This window comes from Melozone crissalis, unplaced genomic scaffold (assembly GCF_028551555.1).
Source record: "Melozone crissalis strain CALT ecotype California unplaced genomic scaffold, PUWL_Pcris_2 ptg000012l_1, whole genome shotgun sequence".
Classification (NCBI taxonomy): Eukaryota; Metazoa; Chordata; class Aves; order Passeriformes; family Passerellidae; genus Melozone; species Melozone crissalis.
In genome coordinates, this window is record NW_026535790.1 from 14,545,345 (window position 1) to 14,568,219 (window position 22,875).

General features: G+C 49.9%; 1 protein-coding gene across 1 annotated transcript in view; it reads right to left on the reverse strand.

Annotated features, from left to right (window-relative positions):
- CACNA1H (calcium voltage-gated channel subunit alpha1 H) overlaps positions 1 to 22,875 on the reverse strand; it is a 150,277-nt gene that overhangs the window by 43,177 nt on the left and 84,225 nt on the right. The window contains exons 11-13 of the mRNA XM_054270947.1: positions 3,901 to 4,052; positions 2,510 to 2,695; positions 1,376 to 1,493 (exon numbers count right to left, since the gene is read on the reverse strand). Of these exons, the coding sequence (XP_054126922.1) occupies positions 1,376 to 1,493; positions 2,510 to 2,695; positions 3,901 to 4,052 (456 nt within the window). The remainder of the gene's footprint in view (positions 1 to 1,375; positions 1,494 to 2,509; positions 2,696 to 3,900; positions 4,053 to 22,875) is intronic.

Genomic DNA, 22,875 nt, shown 5'->3' on the forward strand with positions numbered 1-22,875 from the left:
AATCCCGCCATTCTCCCTCTCCTCCTGACCTTTCCACCGGCAGCTCTCCTGAGATGAGGCAGCAGGAATTGCCTTTGTTCAGCTCTCTGCACGTGAGGTTGGATCACGTTGTAGAAATTTGCCTTTATTTAGATCTTTGCACCTCTGCTGGCCAAGCCTGCCCTCCCTGCAGGCACTGCCCTGCCCACAGAGGACACTTTAGATCCAAGATATCCCCAGGTGAAGGATGCACTGTCCTAATCCCATTATTTCCTGGAGGTGTTGCCTCCTTTGATAACCATCAGAAGACAACAGACCTGAGGCCTCAGATCTTGTCTCCTTTCAGGCTGCTCTTTAGAAGGCAGCTGGAGCTGAAGGAAAGGGTAAGGGACAGGATATTTAATGAGATAAATGACATTGGGTGGCTCCAGAACCTCAGGGAAGTTGTTTCCTTCAGGTAAAAACATTGAGAAAAAAAAAATCCCCATCACTGCAAAGCTTGGCTCTGAGGGATCTTCCTCAGGGATTTTCACTCTCTAGCTTCAAAAATCTTAGAGAAATGGATGACAGGCTCATGTTCCACATTAATTCTTGCAATGGAAACGGCCTCAAACCCCCTGAACCAAGGTGGCTTTGGGGACAGGAGTGCTGCACTGAGTCATGCTGCTCAATAACCTTCCTGGGACACAGGACTGAGCCTCTGTGCTCCGTGCCAGCTGCATTTCCCAGGGGATTGGGAGGAGAAATGCAGCAATTCATGTGTTGGGAAGGGAAAAATGGGAAGCTCTGAGGCTGGGGCTGATTTGTCCTTGTTCCTTTGTGAGAATTTATATCCACAGGGAAGGCTCTGGCCTGGTTTCCACCTTGAGTGATGCTACTCTGCCTTTAGAAACTTTATTTACACTTGTTGCACTCAGATTCTAAAGCCTGAGCTTTGAAACACGAAAGTCTAATTTTTATATTTAAAATATCCTTGAAACAGCATTAACCACGATTCCTCTGTTGTGGAACTGCCAGGAATTTCAGGCACAAACCAGGCTGCAGAGGAAACACAACTTTTTATATCAAGGCTTCCCCAGCACCTCCAGCTCTGATTTTGGAGAGGATCTGTCATCCCCAGTCACACAGAATTGTTTGCAAAAGGCAGTGAAGGAGACAGAGATCTGCAGAGTAGGAGCAGGATGGGCAGCAAAAAGGAAAATAAGAGTGAATCCTTTTACTGATAAGAGATATGGACAGTGCTGATTTTGAGTAGATTTCTTTTCCATCAGGGCTTTTAAACCCATCTCTACCCTAATAACTCTTCACTCCAAATTTGACACCTCCTGGAAGAGTTTCCTGGAATAAAAATTCCTCGTGTTCCCCCTTAAAACATCCCTGAGGACACAGAGCTTACCTGGAACACAGTCACAATGGCCCAAAGCAAGGAATCAAAATTCTTCCTGTCTGGAACCGTGTCTCCCGTGTCAGTTTTTAGGCTGAACTTGCACCCAAAAAGATGCATGCCAAGGATGCTGCAGTGGGGAAAGAGGCAGATGGAAGAAACACCTGGGTGAAATGTGGTTGCAGGGAGGATTGCAGGGGCTTTATGGATATTTTTCCACTCCCAGTGGTTTTTTTTTGACCCCGCAATTCGGTTCGCCTGCCTCACATTTCATTCCAGTTGTCTGCACTGAAGGAAAACCCAGGATTCTGCTTTGTCTGGAAAAATGACAAACCATGCTGCCAGCTCCCTGGCTTCCAAGCAAATGATTCTGAGGGGCATTAGAGGGTCAAACAGACAGAAATCTTGGAATCTGCATGACTTCCATCCCAAATCTAACACTGGTATGGTCCAGTCAGTGACAGGCACAGCTCAGGAGCCTCTGAGGGGCAGTGATTGCCTGTTTGTGTCCTTCATTCACCTCCGGAATGATGGCATTCCATGAAAAATGAGCCAGAAAGGGGAAATTATCCCACTGTGAGCATTCCCCCTGATGCCTCAGGTTTTGACTTTTATATTTTTCAGATTCTGTGCTGTTTTAGTGTGCAGTTCTAAGCTTCACATTATGGGATGGTGAGCTCTCTTCACAGAGCAGGGAGACAAAACAATTCCTTCTCTAGCTGGGGACCAAGGACATATGATCCAAATCTCAGGCCCAAGAGCACAAACAACGTGGGCTGAGGAGAGAAAAACAAGGACAGGACTGCATAACCTAAAGCTGTAATTGGACAATTAACTCCAATGTGCAAATGGAGCAGAACTTATAAAAGTGAGAGACCCCGTGAGCGGTCGTGCATTTTGGGACCATTTTGGTTCATCTTGGGTGTAGCCCTGGCCAGGCCCAAGGTGGATCCATTGAGGCCTTTTAATAAATCCCTACTTTATTCTTTAACTCTGTCCAGCCTCTGTTCTATTCTTTAATTCTTCCATCCTCTGTTCTAGCCCAGCCTTCCCAAGGCATCCCCCCCACACCAGTGATGTGTCCCCATCCCCGAAGCAGAACAACGCCTCAGGAAGAGCTGAAACACCTGAAACACCAAGAAATACCTGAAGATGAAGATGAAGAGCATGAGCAGCATGCAGAAGGTGGCCACGTTGTCCATGGTCTTCATGAGCACCACGAGCTGGCGGCGCAGGGCGGGCATGAAGCGCACGAGCTTCAGCACGCGGAGCAGCCGGAACGTCCTGAGCACGGACAGGCCCCCGTCCGACTGCCCAATGATCTCCCAGACACTGTGGGGACATGGGGACACTGCTAGCACCAGCAGTTCTGCTCCCTGCCAGCTGATCCCCCCAGGAATCCCCACTTTTCCTGCTCCTTGGGAAGCAGCTTCACTCCCAGCGGCGTGGTTGCACCTCTGGTGGCACGGCTCATCTGCTTTACAGCTGGTTTTGGGGTCAATTCCCCAAAATTTCTCCTTAATTCCCTTTTTTTTCCCTGAGGTTCTCCATGTCTGCACCACTACAATAATGTGGATCACAATTTAATCCCAGGAATATCCATTCCTATGATATAGGAGTATCAGCACAGCTCTATTCATTAAAACAAAATCCAGCATCTCTTAAGAGAATTAGGGAAACAAAAAACCACTTCAAGTCAATAGGATCAATAGTTCTTATGTCTCTTGAGTTATTTATCTTCCTTCAGAACATCCAGAGGGATTTTTGGGGGGGTTAGTTTGATCAGACCACAGAATGACCTTTGTTCAGAACCTTGAACCTTGTCTGCATCAAAGGATTGTGCCAAGGGCACTCTCCTGCTTTACATCTCTGTGTCCCTGGAATTCTTTGCCCCAAATTACTGATTGAGGGGTGATCCCAGCACTGGGACAGTGTTCCTGGGGAGCACAGCAGAGCAGGGCCCTCCCTTCCCCTCCTGCTTGCCCAATTCCAGCCCAGCTGGGGTCATTTGGGAGAGGAGAGCACTGCTGGGGTAGGGACACTCCCAGGACCCCTTTCCCAGGACCAGCCACGCTGCACTTGAGTGGAAAATCCACCCCAGTGCCAGATGTGTGGCATAAATAGATTTTCCTCTCCATCTGCCAGGTTGATTTACTTTGGACAGCCCTCCTAAGGACAGGAATCCAAAAGTCCATCACAATTACAGCACACCCCAACCCTGGATGAACCCAACAATTACAGCACACCCCAACCCTGGATTGACACATGGAATCACAGAATCACCAGGTTGGAAGAGAATTTGAAGATCATCAAGTCCAACTCAGCCCTAACGCCTCCTCACCAACCAAACCATGGCATCCAATCCTTTTTTAAAGACATCCAGGGATGGTGACCCCACCGCCTCCCTGGACACACAGTTCCAATGCCAAACCATTCTTTCAGTAAAAAACCTTTTCCTAACACCCAACCTGAATTTCCCTTGCCATCCCTGACCCCCACCCCACTCCCCAGCAGAAAAACCACAGTGGGGGAAGCACCTGATGACCACGATGATCCCATCAAAGATGTTGTAGGGGTTCTTGATGTAGCCAAAGATGCCAAAGGCCAGGAGCTTCAGGAGCATCTCCAAGGCAAACATGCTGGTGAAGACGATGTTGCTGATCTCCAGGGCGTTGGTCAGCTCATCTGGCTGCGGGCACAAAAGCAAAGTGGTCAGAGAAAATGGGAAATGTTCCTCCTGCTGGGATTTGTGCTCCTTCTGGAAAGCCATGGAGGAAAAAGAAATGTCTGAGGGAACCTCCTGGAGTTCCCTGTGAGTTTTACTGGGATCACAGGATCCCAGCCCAGCTCTGGAGAAGCTGGAGAACAATTGTGCCCAACGCAAAATAATTCAAGCTAAGCAAAGGAGAGGGTTTGTTCACTGTTCCAAGCTAGAATTATCCAGGCTGGAATCTGCCTGGATTCACATGGATCACTCTGCTTTTACTGCACTGACTCCAGCAGAATTTTATGGACACTGCTATATAGGAATATTGGATATTGGAATATTGGATATCATAGCTCTATTCATTAAAACAAAGCATTTTGCTTCCAGACATCTCCTAAGAGCATTAGGAGAAAAAATACACTGGAAGTCAGTGGGATCAATAGTTTTATGTTTTTTGAGTACTTATCTCCCTTTGGGAATTGCCCCCCAAACCCCCAAATTGTGTTTCCTGAACCCAGCAGATTTTAAGTGCCAGCAGTGTGGCCCTGAGTGCCAGGAGTGCATTCAGGATCTCTGAGTTTCTCTGGGTGCACAAGACTTTAATGAAGCTGAAACCCAAGATTTTTCCATGCCCCTCTTCTATCCCAGCACCACATTCCCTCGGGCTTCCACACATTCCATTCCTTTCCAGGGAAGTGCAGCAAAGCCTGCCCAGCACCCAGGCTCCCTAAACAATGGGAAAAGGTGGGATTGATCTGCTCCCTCCCTGGAGCTGCTCCTTCCAGCAGCACCTGGCTCTGCAATGAGCATTTCGAGTTCCAGGCCTGCTCCTTTGTGAGACAAAATGAGTCTTTTTCATTTCCTTTTCCTCAGAGTAATAACATTGTCTGGGAAAAAGTGTGATTTTCATATCTGACTCATCTCCTGGGCTGATAATAATTTCCTTTATTCCCCATCCCTCGTTAGGGGGGTAAAAATCGGCAGGTTTGGGGGGATGCTGTTGCACTACTCGAGGCTCTGTAACACATCCACACTCAGCAAACCCAACCCCTGGCAGTGGAAGGAGAGGGTGAAAGAGTTAACTGGGATTTGGGAAGAGCCCACACATCCCCTCCAGCCCGTGGGCTGCTAATGAGCCATCATTCACTGCTAAATTACTCCCTGCAATCGTCTGTCTGCTGCTCAACCATTTATCCAGGGGAAGAGCACTCAGAGCTCCAGGTTCTAATCCATAAACTCGGATTGCCATGGGATACCAGGAAGGGAAGGACTGGGAAATTTGCAGGGCCCGGTTCTCTCACATCAGGCAGAGCTCATCCATCCTATTCCTTTCCCTCACAATGCCAAAACTACCTGGGGTGTCATGATTTGGAATTAAAAAATTAAAAATTAAATAAAAAATTTAAAAATATAAAATTAGCAAACCAAAGCCACTACACAAAATTAGTATTTCCACTCGGTTTCCAACTCACACCTGGGGAGAGGCAAAAAAACCCCAACCTTATTAGAGGCTCAGGGCTGCTCTGGGATGGAATTTGACCAGCTCTCCACAGAGACTGATCCCAAAACAGCCCTGCAGGCTCCCAGGCTGTCCTGCTCCAAGCCACACGGTGCTGGCAGCGTCCCCGAGCTCTCTGTCAGGACCTGGCACGTTCAGGGTCCCCCCAGGCAGGGCTGGAGAGGGAATTCTTGACAAGGAGCAAAAGAACTCATTAAGGTCTGGTGTCCCTGCAGGCACAGCTCCTGGAGCAGGGTGTGGGTGGCAGGCTGAGGCTGGGAAATGAATGACAACTGTCAGCAAGGAATCACACAGAATCCCAGGATCTCTGAGGTGGGAAGAGACCTCCAGGACCATCCAGTTCCAGCCCACCTTGTCCCCAGCCCAAAGCACCGAGTGCCACCTCCAGTTCCAGTTCCTGACCAGGCTGGGGCAGTTCCAATGCCTGACCACCCTTTCCATAAAGAAATTCCTCCTGATGTCCAACCTGAGCCTCCCCTGGCACAGCCTGAGGCCATTTCCTCTCATCCTGTTGTTGATTATCTGGGAGAAGAAGCCACTACCATTCTTGACAGCTTGCTGGGGTTGTTCTGTTTTCCCTGCTGTTCCCCAGCACTTTTTCCTGGGAAACATGGAAAACCTGCCCACTGCCATTTCCAGAACCTCGTCCTCTCCCATGGAGCAGCAGCCTCATGCACTGAAGGCAAATGTAGTGTGGGGTTCTCCAAATCCCCCTTGCTGCTGCCAAGAGTTACAATTTTATCATGAAAATTGGGCTTTCTGGTGGTCGCTTCAAATCCCCAATCCTGGAATGATGTGGACAGAGAAGCACAGAATGGCCAAAGTTGGAAAATACCTCACAGATCATCGAGTGCAGCATGATAAGACAATCTCGGAGTCATCACCAAAAAAGTCAGAGTCTGAAAAGCTGAACAACCTAAACACCATAAGGTAAATAAAAGGAATTTGTGGATTGTTACTCTCTAAAATCCCAAGTTTCCTTAGGCAAACCCAAGATCCTCCTGTGGAGCACTGCCAATCCTGAATGCATTTCCCAATTTCCTTTAACGATTTGTGCCCCTTTTTGCTTTGTCTCCAGCTCCGTGACTTTTGCCTCCTATTGAAGTGTGGGAGAAAATCTGCAGCGATCTGTCAGGGAGGGGAGAGAGGCCACGAGGGACGGGGACAGGAGAGGACGAGGAGGTGGCCTGGAACGTCAGCAGCTGCGCCCAGGAGCTGATCCAGCAGATTGGAGCGCGGCAGGACGCCTGGGAAAGGTTGACAGACGGCTGACACTGCAAAACCTCACCTCAGGGATCTTCATTATCCTTTTGGGATGGTGTTTGGAGGCAGGCAGCGCTAATGTGATGACAGGGCCAGCTGTGAGCAGGGATGTTGGAGCGGGATCCTGCCGGGACACCGGGCAGGACCCGCCGGGCACCGACAAGGACGGATGGCCCTGAACGGCGGCCAAGCGCTGCTGGGAGTTTGGGGATTGTTGGAGAGGATGCTGAGGAGCAGATGAGCCAAACATCCACTGCTCCAGCCTTCCAGTGTAATTATCTTCCCCTGACACCAACGGGAGCCGGGGAAACGGGGATATTTTTATGCCTTCTGAAATGGTTTATTGCTCGCAGCGCAAATTTCCCGCTCGCTGACGAGCACGGATCCACGAGGAGGGTCAAGGAAGGGACACTCAAGATGGATTTGGCCATTCCCCTGCAGTCAGCCACTAGGAGCCACTGTTGATTTTGTCCGGATTAAAGGCAGTCCCAGAGCAGGAATTTTTCCAGGAGTCCTTTTCTCAGGGTGAAATAAATCGTTGATTTGTTGAAACCAAAGCTTTTCATGGCGAGGATTATTTTCGTCCAACTTTCTGGCTGAGCGAAAACGAAATTGCAACAACACTTTCAAATTGCTGCAGTGTCTCGTTGTGACCTGCTCAGAGCTGGAAACTTCGGCTTTTGGCTCCAGCAGTGGTTCTGTCATGAGATGCAGCTCGGGTTGGGATGTGTAACAAAGCTTGGCAGCAAAATGAGGCACTTCCAGGAGAGTTGGTCTAAAGTGGAGGTTTTTGCTTTTTGTCCATTTTTTTAGAAGCCTCAATTCTGGCAGGGTAAATACCTGCTCTCCATTGGGCTCCAAGCTGCACTAGGAAAAAATTCCTTTTCCAAACACAAAGAGGGTTGGCATGACCCCCTTGAGCAGCTTTGGGGATCTCCACATCTTCTGCTGCTGCAATTATTGACCTTTACATCAGTCCAGGATTCCAGGGCCAAAAGGTGACCATGTGGACTTGCAGGAGGATCCAGAATGCTCAGGAATCCCCAGAATATGGGAGAAAATTGGCAATGCTGGTATGGGGATCCCCCAGGCTGGAATGGGAATGGTCATGCTGGAAACTGTCACCAAGAATCAGCACAGAATGGTTTAACCCCAAGTCCCACTGGCAGATCCCAGGGAACACTCAAAAAAGTTCAGATTTCAGTCTAAAGTTTACAATTTCAGATTTAAATCATCCTTGAGCTTCAGGGTTAAACTTCCCACTATTCGAGGGAAGGGCAGGAACTGTGTGGGATCAGTTTGGGAGGTTTCAGCATCCTTGAGTTTAAATAAAAGCAAACCCTGACTGCAGGCAAAACACACCCCCTCTCTGCCCATTTTCAAGGCCATTTTTATGCTGCAGAATATTCCAGCGATTCCAAACTATGCTTTTATTAGGGACAAACCTCAAACAGTTCATTCCAAGTTCAGATAAACAGACCAAAAAAAAAAAAAAAAATCCTTTCCTAAATAGTTTTGGTCTGAAAACCTCGGGAGCTGAGAATCTGCCACTTGTGGTTTTAGCAAGGACCCCAGAGCCTTCCAGGAACCACGGAATGCAATAAAAGAGAAAAAAGAGAAACCCATCACGGTCCAATTATCGATGGCTCCTCCAAGCAGACAATGAAGGGTGGAATTTGCAGCCTCAGATTGTCTTTGTGCACCTGAATTCCTGCAGTTCTCCAAGGACTGGGATCTCTTTGTGCCTCCTTTTCCCCTCGCCCACCTTCTCCCTCATCTCCTTTGATTGCTGCATCCACCAGCTGCTATTTTACATAATTTAGGCTCGGTCTCAGCAGGACAACTGCACACCTTTCTGCTCTGAAACCCAGAAATAATCACACCTGCATCCCTCACAGAGGACAGAAGGTCTCTTCCACACCACCTCCTCCCTGCTGAATGACCAGGGAAGTTTCCAGAGTTAAGAATGTTGTTTTCCTTCAGAAATCCCCCTCCAAAGCAGCTCAACTTTTCCTGAGCTGGGAGATCTGAGAGTGGCAGAGCCCCGAGGAGCAATAAACAAACCCAGAACATTGAGTCTCATAAACATCCTTTGCACTTGGGTTGTTTTTTCTCTTAGTCCCGAGCCTAAAGCTGTCAATGGGACTTGCAGCACTTGTTTATGTTGGCTTTTCTGCTTTAGATGTTGCATTCAGCCCACAGAGGCTCTGACCAGGCACAATAATGATCTGTCAATCCCTGCCTGGCTCCGGGGCACTCCTGCTTCCTCCCCTCACCTCATTTTTTGGGCAATTATAATTCTCCAATTACCAGGTTTTCCACTGCCACAGAGTTCACCTGTCTGCAGCCCCATGTCAGAAAACTAAAACCCACAAAGAATGCAGAGAAGGGAGAAGGAGCCCAGGGACTTTATGGAGCATCCAGTCCCATCTAGGGGCACTTTCCATCATCCCAGGGTGCCCCAACCTGGCCTGGGACACTTCCAGGGATCCACAGCTTCTCTGGGAATCTGTGCCAGGGATCCACAGCTTCTCTGGGAATCTGTGCCAGGCTTCCTCACCCTCACAAGGAGCAATCTGAGCATCCCCAGGAGAAGAAAGAGGGGAGGAGGGATGTGTGACATCTCCCAGTGCTCAGTTACACACAGCAGGGACAGGCTGCCCTGCTCTCAGTCTGCAGCCCCATGTCAGGGAATTAAAACCCACAGAGGATGCAGAGAGAGGAGAAGGAACCCAGGGGCTTTACGGAACATCCAGTCCCACCTAGGGGCACTTTCCACCATCCCAGAGTGCTCCAAGCCCTGTCCAGCCTGGCCTGGGGCACTTCCAGGGATCCACAGCTTCTCTGGGAATCTGTTCCCCAACCTCCCAAGGAGGAATCTGAGCATCCCCAGGAGAAAAAAGAGGGGAGAAGGGATGTGTGACATCGCCCAGTGCTCAGTTACAGCAGGAACAGGCTGCCCTGCTCTCCTCACTCTGCTGGGTTTTATTTCCAGCTGTGTCATTCCCCTGCCTCTGGAGCAGCCTGGGCTAAAATCTCCTTTTCCAGGGAGTTCCAGGAGGCAGAGGAAGCAGAGCTGTCAGGGGATGTAAGTGACACCCCAGAGAAGATGAAGGCTCCGTTTTGACCTTTATTTTTCTCTCCTTCTTTGCTTGTCAAAGATCAAACTGAGCAATTCTGATATTTCTGAGGTAAGTAAACAAGCCAGCAAAGCAAACAAGCAGAACCCCCCGAGCAATTGCAGACCTGGCTGCTTCCTCCTCTGCTTTCCCTGCCTTTAAAAAATCAAAATCAACCCCAGGAATAACACAAGTGGCTTTTCAACTCCTGCATCTGAAAATATCTCCTGTGCAAACCATTTGGACGAAGTTTATTTACTACAAGATTGGACTCTTCATGTCTGAAAATCAACTTCAAACTGGTTTAGTCCATCTAGACCACAGGAATTGCCTTCTTTTATGTGATAAAACTTCCTAAAAAAAAAAAAAAAAGGGTTTGGGTGGTGTTTTCCCAGGCTCATGAGCACAGTTCAAAGTTATTTCTGCTCTTTGGCCTTGGAAAGGGATCAGGGACTTGAACCAGGATATCCCAGCCCTGGAAACTGAGATATTTTGCTATTTTGGGGTGCCACTGCCCCAAATTTAACAGCCAGACACAACCACAACCTCTCAGAAGCACAAGTCCTACTCAAGAAGGGGTTCTCTGTTATTAAAGCCTCTCCTAAAAGTCGTGGCTTTAAGGAGTTTGTGCTTTCCACTGAAAAAAAAAAATAAAAAAGTGTCACTGAGAGATTCCAAATGGGCTCTGCTTCAAAGTAGGCTGGAAACAGAAGGAAAAAGAGATCTCCTCCTTGTGCCTGCTGATGGATGTTCCCTCTCTGGGTTTGGAATGAAAAATGGGGAATTTATTCCCTCAGTCACCTCCACTCTCAGGTTTTATGCCTCCCTCTAAATGGGATCCTTCATGTGGAGCGATAACAATTTAATTGAAGATAACTGATGGTAATTTTTCCTCCTTTCAATTGACCTGCTTGATCTCCTAATGCTCTGCAGAGTTCCTTTTAACTCTCTGCTCCATGGTTAATGATTCCATTCCCACACGCAAAACTCTGCTCCCTCCTGGAGCTGCCAAAGGGACACTGGGGGGTGGAGGAAGCACCAAAGCCCAAACCCAGCAGAGTTCAGTGACCGGATTCCAAATTCAGGCACCCCCCAAGATTTTTGTGCCAGTCCCTCCGGTTCAGGTTGGGATATTGGGAGGGAATTGTTCCCTGTGAGGCCCTGGAACAGATTCCCAGAGAAGCTGGGAGTGTCCAAGGCCAGGCTGGACAGGGCTTGGAGGAACCTGGGATGCTGGAAGGTGGCACTGGATGAGCTTTAAGGCTTTTCCCAACCCAACCCGTCCCAGGGCTCTCTGTCTCCAGGCTGGGAGTGTTTTCTCTGCAGAAGAATCCCTGGATGCCACATTTCCCTGTCCTGCAAGAAGAGCCACGGACAGAGCAGAGTTTGTTCTCTGGGATAATCAGCTTCCCTCCGAAGCTTCCCCGGCAGGAGATCCCACGTGGCAGAACATATTTGCAGTATTACTTTCCCATTTCTCAGTTTCATTCAGCAAAATGCAATTTCATTTCCAGTGACATAAATGCCAAGCAGGATTAGATCAAGTGCTGCCTGCTCCAGCCTCTGGAGGACGGGACCAGGGCAATCTGAAATGTTATCAGCAGAACAGTTTGGGAAAGCAGGGCAATCAGCTGGGTTATATCTGGGTGGAGGATCACTTGGACTGACAGATGGCTCAAAAATAAGCCCTAAAATGAGAAAAACCCACCCAAACCCTGTAAAACAATGCCCCAAAGCAGGCCAGCAGTGCTCAGGTTCAGTTATTAAATGAGAAGTCACAGCAGAAAGGAGCCAGCTCTCCAAATAAGCAGGGAATGGCTCCAGCAAAGCCCCAGGAGCAGCTGGGAGAACTGGACTCTGCACACTGGTGCCACTGTCAGGAAAAAGAGGGAAAATGGGAATTGTCTGCTGTGCTGGGTGCAGGGATCACCCTCAGGAGCATCCCAGGAGATGCTCTGGCCCCTTCCCAACATCCCAGAACCTGTCACTGGAGCCTTTTCCCTGGAAATAGGAGCAGGTTTCTCCCTGCTGCCATCCCACCCTGCATGGCCTTGGCTCCTTTAAAAGCCTCTGGCCCAAATCCAGGGAATTCATCCAGCCTGAATCATTCCCATCCATATGCTGAGCAGCACCAGTGGATCTGCTGGCCAGGACAGCTCAGAGCAGGGCCTGGCCTGACTCTCATCCAAGAAATTTGGCTTCTCCCTCACCATAAAAAAAATTACATTCACACAAAGAATTTTATCCACACGGTTCCTGCCCACTGCAAAGCTGTTTTTGACCATGCTCGGTGCTGAAGTCAGTAATTAATGACCCCAAAATCATCAGCACAATGCCTGAAATCAGCTTTGTTTGGCTGGTTAACCACAAAGAATTAATTTTTAAAATATAATGCAGCATTCCTACTGATTTATGGTCCTTTAAAACATATATTAATAAATACACCTTTATATTTAGGCTGAAGATATCTCAAATCTCATTAATTTGAAAGAAAAACGAGGCTCTACCTTTTCATTTTAGGTGTGAACTGAGTCCTGGGATATGAAGAGCTGGAATATTTAAGACTGGGATACACACAAAACCCATGGAATTTGCTACAGCCCCTTGCAGGTAAAAAGGAACAACAAAGACCCAGCCTGAAGGAATCTGCACAAGAAATTAAGGTCAATTATGGATTTTTCTTGGGAAAATCCTCCAGCCACTCCCCACCACTGCCTGAGAGCATCACAGGTGGCACCACACGCACTGAAGGTGGCAGGACACGCACACAGAGAGAGCAAAGAACCATTTCCCAACTCTTTGATGACACTTTAGCAACGATTCCATGATCTTTATCCAGCTCCTGGCTCTCTGCAACCCCGGGATCAAAGACCTTTGGGTTGTCATTAGCAGGCAAACCCAATAGAAGTTGTTTACTCCGGCCGAGTTAATGGCACTGGAAATATTTAATCAAAAAATGGACACACTCCCCCTATTACTGCCAAGATGATTCAGAAGGGGCCACTTAAATCTGGTTTGTCAAGCCATTACTCATCCCCTGCTAATAGAGCTTTATGGAGAGTCCCTTTGAAAAATGTACTTTGGTGATGCGCGGGCATCGGGAGATGAAACGCGTCAGGGGAGCGCAGCAGGGGCTGTGCTGGGGAGGAAGGGAAGGTGGGCATGTGTTTAGTCTGTGTTTCAAAAAAAAAACAAACCCTTGGCTTAGTCATCTGTGCAGCCCAGGAGAGGAGCTGGAGAAGCTGGAGGGGGAAATGAAATGAGTTCAAGGAGAGGGTAATTCTCGAAAAAAACACGAGCCAGCCGCTGGAGCCGACCTCTGAGTGCCCAAGTGGGATGTGAGGAGATGGGAGAAGGTTGGGAGAGGTTTTAAAAGGTTCAAGGGTCTTGGAATAGGAGGAGGAAATGGAAATGTTGGAGGACAGCAGGAGAAAAGCTGAGGGTGTGTCTTGTTTGGGCACAGGGAGTTCTTTAGGGGTTTCCCTTTGGGGAACTGAATCCCAGAATGGTTTGGGTTGAAGGAACCTCAAAGCCCATCCATTGTCACCCCTGCTATGGCAGAGACACCTTCCACCATCCCAGGGTGCTCCAAGCCCTGTCCAACCTGGCCTTGGACACTTCCAGGGATCCACAGCTTCTCTGGGAATTCACACAGCTCCCCACCCTCACAGGGAGGAATTCCTTCCCAATATCCCATCTGTCCCTGCCCATAGTCAGTTTGGAGTCATTCCCCCTGTCCTGGACTCCAGGCCCTTGTAGAAGATCTCTCTCCACCTTTCTTGCAGATTCCCTTCAGGCACTGAAAGACCACAATTCACTGACCCCAAATCCTTCTCCAGGCCGAACAATCCCAATTCCAGCCGATCCCAATTAACCAGGGCTGTTCACCTTCTCAATGCCAGGAAACCTCTGAGCACCCTGACATGGCAACACCTGATCCTGCCCTAGAGCCTGGGCATGGACCCGCTGAGTTGAGCTCTATTTATTGTGATTTTTGTGGCACTGCATCAAAAAGATCCCTTGGGATCTCAGGATCCAGGTCATTCCTAGAGGGGGTAACTCACGTTTTCCACAGGCGGATGAAGTTCAGGGACATCCAGTGGGGACAGCACAGCTGGAGGAACCTCCAGCCCTTTTATCTCCCCAGGCTGGACTGCCCCAAGTTTGATACAGCTTCCCAGATAGAGAAATGATCCCAAACTGCTGAAGATCCCAAGGTTTAACAGCATAGAACTGATCATCTGCAAACCCACATCTGGAACCCAGGCAGCAGCTCCTCCCTGCTCACACCAAACACAGAGCCAGGAGAACAAATCCAGGGGAAATCCACCTTTCCTCCCCTGCAGCAAACCCACAACAACCCCAGCAATCATCCTGAGCTGCTTTTTGTCTGGGAAAGCACAAAGCAGTGAGAGCCCAGGGTGCTGCAGCCCTGAGCCAAGGCAGGCAGATGGGAACCTTGGAGCTCCCTGTGAATTATTGATCTCTCCTTTCAGCCACCAGCACCAGACTAAAGCAGCAATTAAAGCCCATCCACCGGGATCAGAAAGGGAAAGCAGAAAGACAAAAAGGTACAAAAGCAGGGGCTGTGTTTGCCAGCAGCCTCCAGCACGTGCAGCTGGCACTGGGAACCAGGGGTTCTCCTGAAGCTCCTGCTCCATTTTACCTCGGGAATTCTGGAATCATGGCATGCCCTGAGCTGGGAGGGACACCCCAGGATCAGAATCCAGATCCTTCCCTGCAAAAATCCCACCCTGTGCATCCCCGGGAGTGCTGTCCCCATGCTCTGGGGCTGTGCCATTCCCTGGGGAGCTGTTCCAGACACCCTCCAGGGAAGAACTTTTCCCTAAAATCCAACCTAAACCTCCCCTGGCACAGCTCCAGCAGGGAGCAGAGCCCTCAGGAGAAGCTGCAGACCACTTGTGCCTGAAGAATTTAAAAATAAACATTAGAAAATAACAACATAAAAATATAAATAAAATAAAATAAAGATTAAAAAAAATTAAAATAAATAACATATCAAGAAATAAAAAAAAGCAAGCACCAACATCCTTCCTGCTCCCTGAGATGAGAGGAGTTTGTTCTGCTGAGGCAGGGAAGGACTCCAGAGGTCAGGGAGGAATTCCAAGGATACCAGAAGTCAGGGAGGAATTCCAAGGACAGCAGAAGTCAGGAAGGAATTCCAAGGCAGAGCTGCCCTTCAGCACACTGGGATCACCTGGACCTGCCCTGAGTGAAATCCTGGAATTTCCAAGTGGGAGCAAAAAGCAGCAGGACAGCTCAGTGAGTCTTGCTCCTCATCCTCTGTTTGTATCCCATAATTTTATCCAGGCCCAGGGTTTGCACCTGGCAGAATTTCAGAGTCTAGAGATGGCCCAGAGCTCCCACATTTTCACCTTCCTGACAAAAAGAAACCTCCAATGAAATGAAATTCTATGAAACCACCACCAATACTCACAGAAATCACTGTGCTGACTTTGCACTGCTCTTCTCTTGCCATATTTATTCCTAACATTGGGAAAAGAAAAAAAATGCCTGGAAAACAGGACTCCAAACTGAGGAGGTGACTTTCCACTGGATTTTTGACTTTCCATGGGATTTTTGACTTTCCATGGGATATTTCTGATTCCTTTTGTAGGAATGATGCCTCACCCCCAAGCCTGCCCTGATTTTCAGTGTGGTTTTATTGTTATGGGAACGAAATGATACAGGAAAAAATAAAAAATCAGTGGTTCTAATTTGATATAATGACATCAAATCACTGCTAAAATAATGAAATTCAGCTGGATTAGCCCTAATAACAGCAGCACTAATTAAAATTATTGCAGTTCACTATTACTGTGGGCTTGGTGAACACCTGAGGCTCTCCCCAGGCAGGAGTGGGTGAGTTTGGTTCTGGGGGTCATTAGTTCAGCCCTGGTGAGCGGGGCAAAGGGGGCTGTTAAGGAGCACTAATTACCCACCACTAATTACAGCAGCAATAACAACACCTCTGCAATCACCCTGCCAGGCTCTGCCAGCCCCTGCACGTCCCACATCCAGCTGGGAGGAGATGGCAGCAGGGACAGCTCTGACAAATAAATAAACCAGGATTTCACTGGATTCAACCCCCTGCATGTACCACATCCAGCTGGGAGGAGATGGCAGCAGGGACGGCTCTGACAAACAAACAAAGCAGGATTTCAGTGGATTCCCCATCCCTGGCAGCGTCCAAGGCTGGGCTGGACAATTCCTGGAGCAGCCTGGGGTGGTGGGAGGTCCCTGCCCATGGAACAAGATCCTTTTCAAGGCTCCTTCAACCCAAACCATTCTGGGATTATTTCTTTTGCAACTTTCTCTCTTCCATGCCCCAATCAAGTGTTTTTTTCCCAGTCCTGCCGTGGCTCTGAGTGGCAGAAGTGAAGCAGGAAGGAGCAGACCCAGAACCAGAGCTGCTCCAAATCCCTGCTCAGCCCAGACCCCACGGCTGCTCCAGGGCCTGGATCCACCTCCTGCCCCCAGGAAAAAGCCAAACCAATCCAAATCCTCCAGGCAGGCATGGAACAGGCAACACCAGGTTGAATTTGAGAGTGGGAGTGAGAGAATTCAGATTGCAGCTCCTGCCTGGTGGCTTTCATAAACTCCTAAAGCTCCACCACCAACCAACCCTGTGCAAACCCCGAGCTCCCAAAAACTCCTTTCCTGCTGGAAATCCTCCTGGTGGGCTCCCAGAGCAGGCAGGCCATGCTGAAAGCTGCCAGATGATTTTATTTGTGGCATCCACAGCGGATCTCCAGCAATAATTTGCTGCAAGCCAGGCTGGAGGAGGTGGCGAGAGTTTCCATGGCAATGAGCTGGCATTGCCTTGGTGACCACGGGCTGCTGGTGCTGCTGAAGCACCCTGACCTCTGCACAGCTGAGCACAGCACGGAATTTCCTCCTTGCCTGCCTAATGGTGGCTTTTATTGGAGCTCAGCCCCAGCCAGGAGTTGCCTCAGGTGGTTGTGCAGAGCCAGGGAAGCATCCTGAGCCAGCCCTGAATTAACCTGTCCCTCAGTCAGCTCCAAAGAAGCCCCAGCTCCAGTCCTGGCTGCTCCTGAGCCTCAATCCACCCAGCTAGAAAATGAAACAGAGGAGACCCAGCACTTCATTAGCCCAGACATCAAAACCAAATTAATCCATCAGCGTTTAAAGGCTTTAAGAGAGGGCACGCTGAGAGACAGATGTGTTAACAAGGTGCAGCAGGGGCTGGCACATCAAAAAGGAGCTTTGCAGCTTCCTCCCAGGTGAGGAGTTCATGCAGATTTCTGTGGGAGAGCCAGAGCTGAGTCTGTCTCCCTCCAAACCATCTCCAGATAAAGTTTGTGTCAGCATCAAAGCCTCATCCCGAGCTCACATGGCAGGAAATTGTTGCAGCTCTGCCTTTGAGAGCTCCCAGTGCTTCCTGTCCCAACTTTTCTGATTGGACCATTCCTTCCCCAAAAACCTGACCACACTGAAGCATCCCTTGAGTTCCTTTTCAAATCCAAGCCCTGCACTCCACAGCCCCAAAGTGGTTTCCATGGAGATGCTAAATAAACCCCAAAGGCACCTTTGGGGTGCAGAAACCCCAAAAGCACCTTGGGGTGCAGGGCAGAAGTTTGGGGGAGCACCAAAGGCTGGGAGAGAGGAGTGAGGAAGGAATTGGGGCCCTGCTGCCCCTGAGCTGCAGGGAACAGGCTCCAGTTTGGCTCCCAACACAGAATTATGGAATTATGGGATGTCCTGGTTAGAAAGGACCCATGGGGATCATCCAGCCCTGCACAGAACCCCCAACAATCCCACCCTGGGCATCCCTGGAGTGGTGTCAATCCCTCCTGGAGCTGCGGCAGCCTCAGGGCTGTGCCCATTCCCTGGGCAGCCTGGGCAGTGCCAGCACCCTCTGGAGAAGAACCTTTTTCTAAAATCCAACCTGACCCTTTCTGGCACAGCTCCAGCTGTTCCCTGGTCCCAGGAGCTGCAGATCCAGAGGAGTTTCCCCTCAGCCTCCTCCTCTCCAGGCTGTGGCACAGAAAAGTACATGGACATGGCCAAAATTTCACATCCTGTTGACAAAACTCCCTGGAGCCACACAGAGCACAAAGCAGAGTGCAGTGACCCTAAAGACACACAGCCACATGTTCTAACAAGTCCTTCTACTCCAAGCACACCATTCCCCAGTAGATTTGATACTTTCCAGGCCAAATTCCTCGTTTAAACAAAAGTCAGGAGTTATTTTGTCTCCTTTCAGCAAACCTCCCTTAAAATCTCCCAGCCAGGACTTCACACTTCAGCCACACAAAGGGACAGTGCCAGCGTGGCAGGGGACACTGGGCGGCCTGGGGGACAGGCTGAGCATCCCTGCCCTCAGCCACAGGAATGGGGACATCTGGAGAACACACCAGAAATGTTCTGGAGCATCCTGTGCCTCCTGGTGAGTGCTCACCCCTGGGATTTGAGCATATGGCTGCTGCAAGCCTGCCCCGTGCCACTCGGATTTTTTTAACCATCAAACCAATCCCCCAGGCTCCCCGGGCTGCATTTCCCCTCCCTATCAAACAAGGGGAAAGAATTCAATTTGGGGTTTCGAGAGTTTCCAGCTAAGAGCTACAATTAGAAAAATATTCAGTGCAGATGATGATAAATAACCCTGGGCTGGAGAACCTCAGCAAGGATCTGCTCTTCAGGCGGCTGTGATGACACAAAGTCTTCTGCAGGGCTGTTTTACAAGCTTTCCCCTGAGCCCAAACTTGTTAACCTTCATTTCCCTGCCTGTTTGCAGAGGAGTGACAGCTGCAGCCATAAATCCAGCACTCAGGTTTCCTGTCAGAGTTAAAAAATCAAATATGGATGAAACCCTCTGCTGTTACACCCTGACGAGCAAGAAGGAGGGAAAAAAAAAAAAAGAAGGAGTGGGAGGAAATCCACAGCTTTAAAATCATTTCTGAAACACCAAAGGACTTGTGCAAGTCGGGTGGGAAACATGCACTGCATGGTTTCCTTCCCTCATTACCTGTCTGGAGCCTGAGCCTGCCTGTCCATCACCCTCTCCAGGTTCAGCTCAACCTCAGGAGCAGGGAAAAGCTGTTCTGGGGAGGGAATGGGCTGAGGAACATCCCCCAACCATCAAACCCTGCAGCCAGGGAGTGATTCCTGCTGCTCTGGAGTGTCTGTGTGTGCTGGGAGCCTGGCAGGGATGTAAATCCCATTGTTCCAGCCTGGAAAGGGGGGGACACAGCCCAAGCAGAGAAATGGGAACAGCCTTTAGGTATCCTTCAGAAATGTTTTTGGGGGTTCTGAGTTGTTCCCTGTCACAGGCATCTTTTATGGAAAATCCTTTCCTTAGGATTTTTCCTCCTGAGAAGCTGAGAGGCCTCAGGAACAAAATGTAAACATTGATTATCTGCTGCTGTGGAATGCAACAGGTGCATCTGTGATTAGCCCATGTTACGTGTTTCTAATTAATGGCCAATCACAGTTGGCTGGCTCAGACAGGGAGTCTGAGCCATAAACCTTTGTCTTCATTCTTTGCTATTCTATTCTTAGCCAGCCTTCTGAGGAGAAGAATCTTCTCAGAATAAAAAAATAGAATCTATTCTTTTAGTATAGTTTTAATGTAATATATATCATAAAATAATAAATCAAGCCTTCTGAAACATGGAGTCAGATCCTCATCTCTTCCCTCGTCCTCAGACCCCTGTGAACACGGTCACAGTTCCCTGCATCACCCCTGGCTCTGATGCTCCCAGAGGCACAAACTGGGATTTCTGGGATTTCTGGCTGTGCCCCCCGTGCAGCTCAGCCCCCTGGCACACCCAGCACTGGCACCTGGCAGCAGCACCAGCAGCACATCAGGAGCTGCTCCAGAGCCACCCCAGCTGCTGACCTGTGCTCCTGGCAGCTCCCAGCACCAGGGAGGGCTCTGCAGCACACACAGGTCACTGGCAGGAGATAATTGCCCAGCAACCCACGCTGTTCTCTGCCTCTCTGGCCCAAAATCATCTCCACAAACGACTTTCAACTCTTTGTCCTCCCAGCAGCAGCGACCCGGAAAAACGATGCCCTCAGGGTGGATGTTTTGCCCCTGAACCCTTCAGGAATGAAAGGAAAATGCTGATTTCTCTCCCATATCCTGTTCTCTCCCCGGTGGTTTCATTTATTCCCGTTTATTGATTGGGTTTGAGGCAGCTCAGAGCTGGGAAATTCCTGCCTGGGGAGCAGAGAGGGAGGGACTGGTGCCCCTGATCCCAGCTCTGCCCCAGGTGCAGCTCTGGGAGCTGCCAGCACCCCCTGGCCTCCCATCCCACCCCAGCCCCAAGGAAAGAACCAATCCATGTATAGTCATGTCGAGAGACAGGGAATTACAGGATCCATCTGTCTGCAGCAAAGCCAATTCCCTCTGGAGTATATAAAATTAACTCCTTTTTTTTATCCCTTTTTTTGGGTGTTGTTTTCTCTGTTTTACTACAGTCACAACTTTCAGATCTGGGTGGGACAAGGAGAGGACAAGGACAGGGAGAGAGGAGCTGTTAATGTAGACAGGGAGAAAACTCCTGGGCGAGTGGTCTCCTGGCCCATCCTCCCTGCTCTAAAAAAGCTTTGCCACTGATGCTCCGAGGGCTGCGCTCTGTGTTTTTCCCAAATTGGGAGTCAGGCTGTCTTTAGGGCTGTAAACCAGACAGTGCAAACAAAAATAGAGCTGGAAGAAGAATGTGAGCAGGGATGCCAAAGCTCCCTCATTTCCAAGAGTCTCGCTCCTCTCACATCAGCTTTCCACCCCACTCCTAAAAAAGCATCCCCACCCTGGAGCACAAACCCCAGCAGGAGCTTGCAAGGTGACATTTTCACTTCATTCATAATTCTGGGAGATCTCCCTGGTGAAAAGCTGAGGAGAATCCACAGCTGGGTTGGCAGAAGTGGGGATGGAGCTGCTCAGGTGCCCAGGGGGAGAGGCTGCATTGCCACCCTGAGCATCTTTAATCCACACCTGGCTGCTCCTTCCATGCCTTCACAAGGATTTTCTCAGTTTCTGCTTTAGAGGTGCAAGGCTCTGTTCTCATTCCCAATTTTATCATTCCTTGCAATAACTCAAAGTCACTAAAATGGGAGAAGAATTTCAAGGTCATCAACACACCACTAACCCACACCATGAAATGCCACATCCACTGATGTTTTCAGCATTTTCAGGGATGGTGACCCCACCTTCCAGTGTTTAACCACCCTTCCAAGGAGGAAATATTTCCTCAAATCCCACCTGACACATCTGCCTGGCACAGAGCACATTGCAATCCTGGTCGCAGGGAACAAAAAACCCCCAGGAAACACAAGATGGATGCAGAAACATCCTCAGCTGATGGTGTTCCAGCAGTTCCATCCCTCCTGTGTCAACCCAAGCCTCTCCTTGCTTCCCCAGCTGCCAAAGCTTTCCTCTCTCAGCCCTTCACAATCCCCTCTCTGCTCTCCCTGCTTTTCCTGGAGGCTCCTGTGGGGATGGGAGCTGCTGGAGGGACCTGGCTGGGGCACTGTGACATCTCTGGGTCCCTGATCACAGCTGGCACCGGAGCTGTGCCTGGAACTCGTCCTTTGTCACCTGTGGGACACAGATTTGCTCAAAGCCACCCTCACCCTCCTCTCCCAAAGCCAGTCCCAGATGGAAAGCAGGGATCTGGCTGGCAGCGGAAGGAACAGACACCACAAAAGCCCCTCTGAGGTGTGGAAGCCACTCCATGTCCCCTTGCACAAAGTGGCCAAACAGTGCCAACCCTGCCTGGCCTGGAGCTCTTCAGATCCTCTGTCCCAGCACCAGGGGCTGGCTGGGATTTCCACACATTCCTGATGGAATGCAGCTGCCAGGAGCACTCTGCTCTCCTGCTGGGGGCTGGATGCTGCTGGGTTTATTTTACCTGCCAGCTGAAACTCAAACAATCCTGGCTGCAGCTGCCGGCCCCAGTGTCACCCCGGGGCTCTGCAGTGGGGCTGTGTGGGACCAGGGCACTGGGGATGGATCCAGATGGGAAAAAAACAACATTTGGGAGTCCTGTGGGACTGAGAGCAGCAAGGAAAGCTGTCACTGTCACCTGCCTGTCACTGTCATCTGCCTGTCACTGTCACCTTCTATCCCAAGCCCTCACCAGAGAGAACAACTGATGGCACAAGTGAGGGGAAGCAAGCACTGGGAAACGTTCCTGCAGCTCCACAGGGAATTTTGGGATATTCCCGTGGCTGATGAGCACATGCAGAGCAAGCAAAGCCCCCCCTGCTCTGGCTCTGCCCTGGGGTGAGCTATGACCTCAGCCCTGCCCTGCTGAGGTGCTGCTCCTGTCTGCTCCAAGGCCCAGGAAGGGAAGGATCTCTGGGATCTCTTTCCCTTATATAGTAAAAAAAAATATCCCAAGAGAAGGAAAACAGAGCAGGGGAGGAGCCCTTAAATTGGAGAAAAGGGGGAGAGAGGAGGCTCTGTGTGGAAGGCCGTGGTTTATCCATGACCATGATCCAGCAGCGAGCCAGGACACCTGGATTTTCCCTGCCAGCACCTCCTGCTGCCCTGCCTTGATCCCTGATTCCCTCTGAGGTGGGAATGACATTTCCAGGTGGAAATCTCCATGTGGGAGCTGCTGCTGGCTCCGATCCCCAACCTGGTGCTGACCTGACAGCAGGAGGGCCTGGATGTGCAATAAAAACATCTTGGGGCACAAAAGATGGAAAACATCCCTTTCTGCCCAAAGTTCCTCAGGAAAAGCACTTCCCTGAGGTGGGGACAGAATTCAGGTTGTGGAAAAAGCTGAATTTCCATCACTGATGTGTTCTCCAGTGGTCCAATCAAGGCTTGGGGAGTCCTCTCACTGCTGGGACCTTGAGAGGGAGCAGGGAAGGGAGAGCTCAGAGTGCAGCTGGCACATCCCAAATG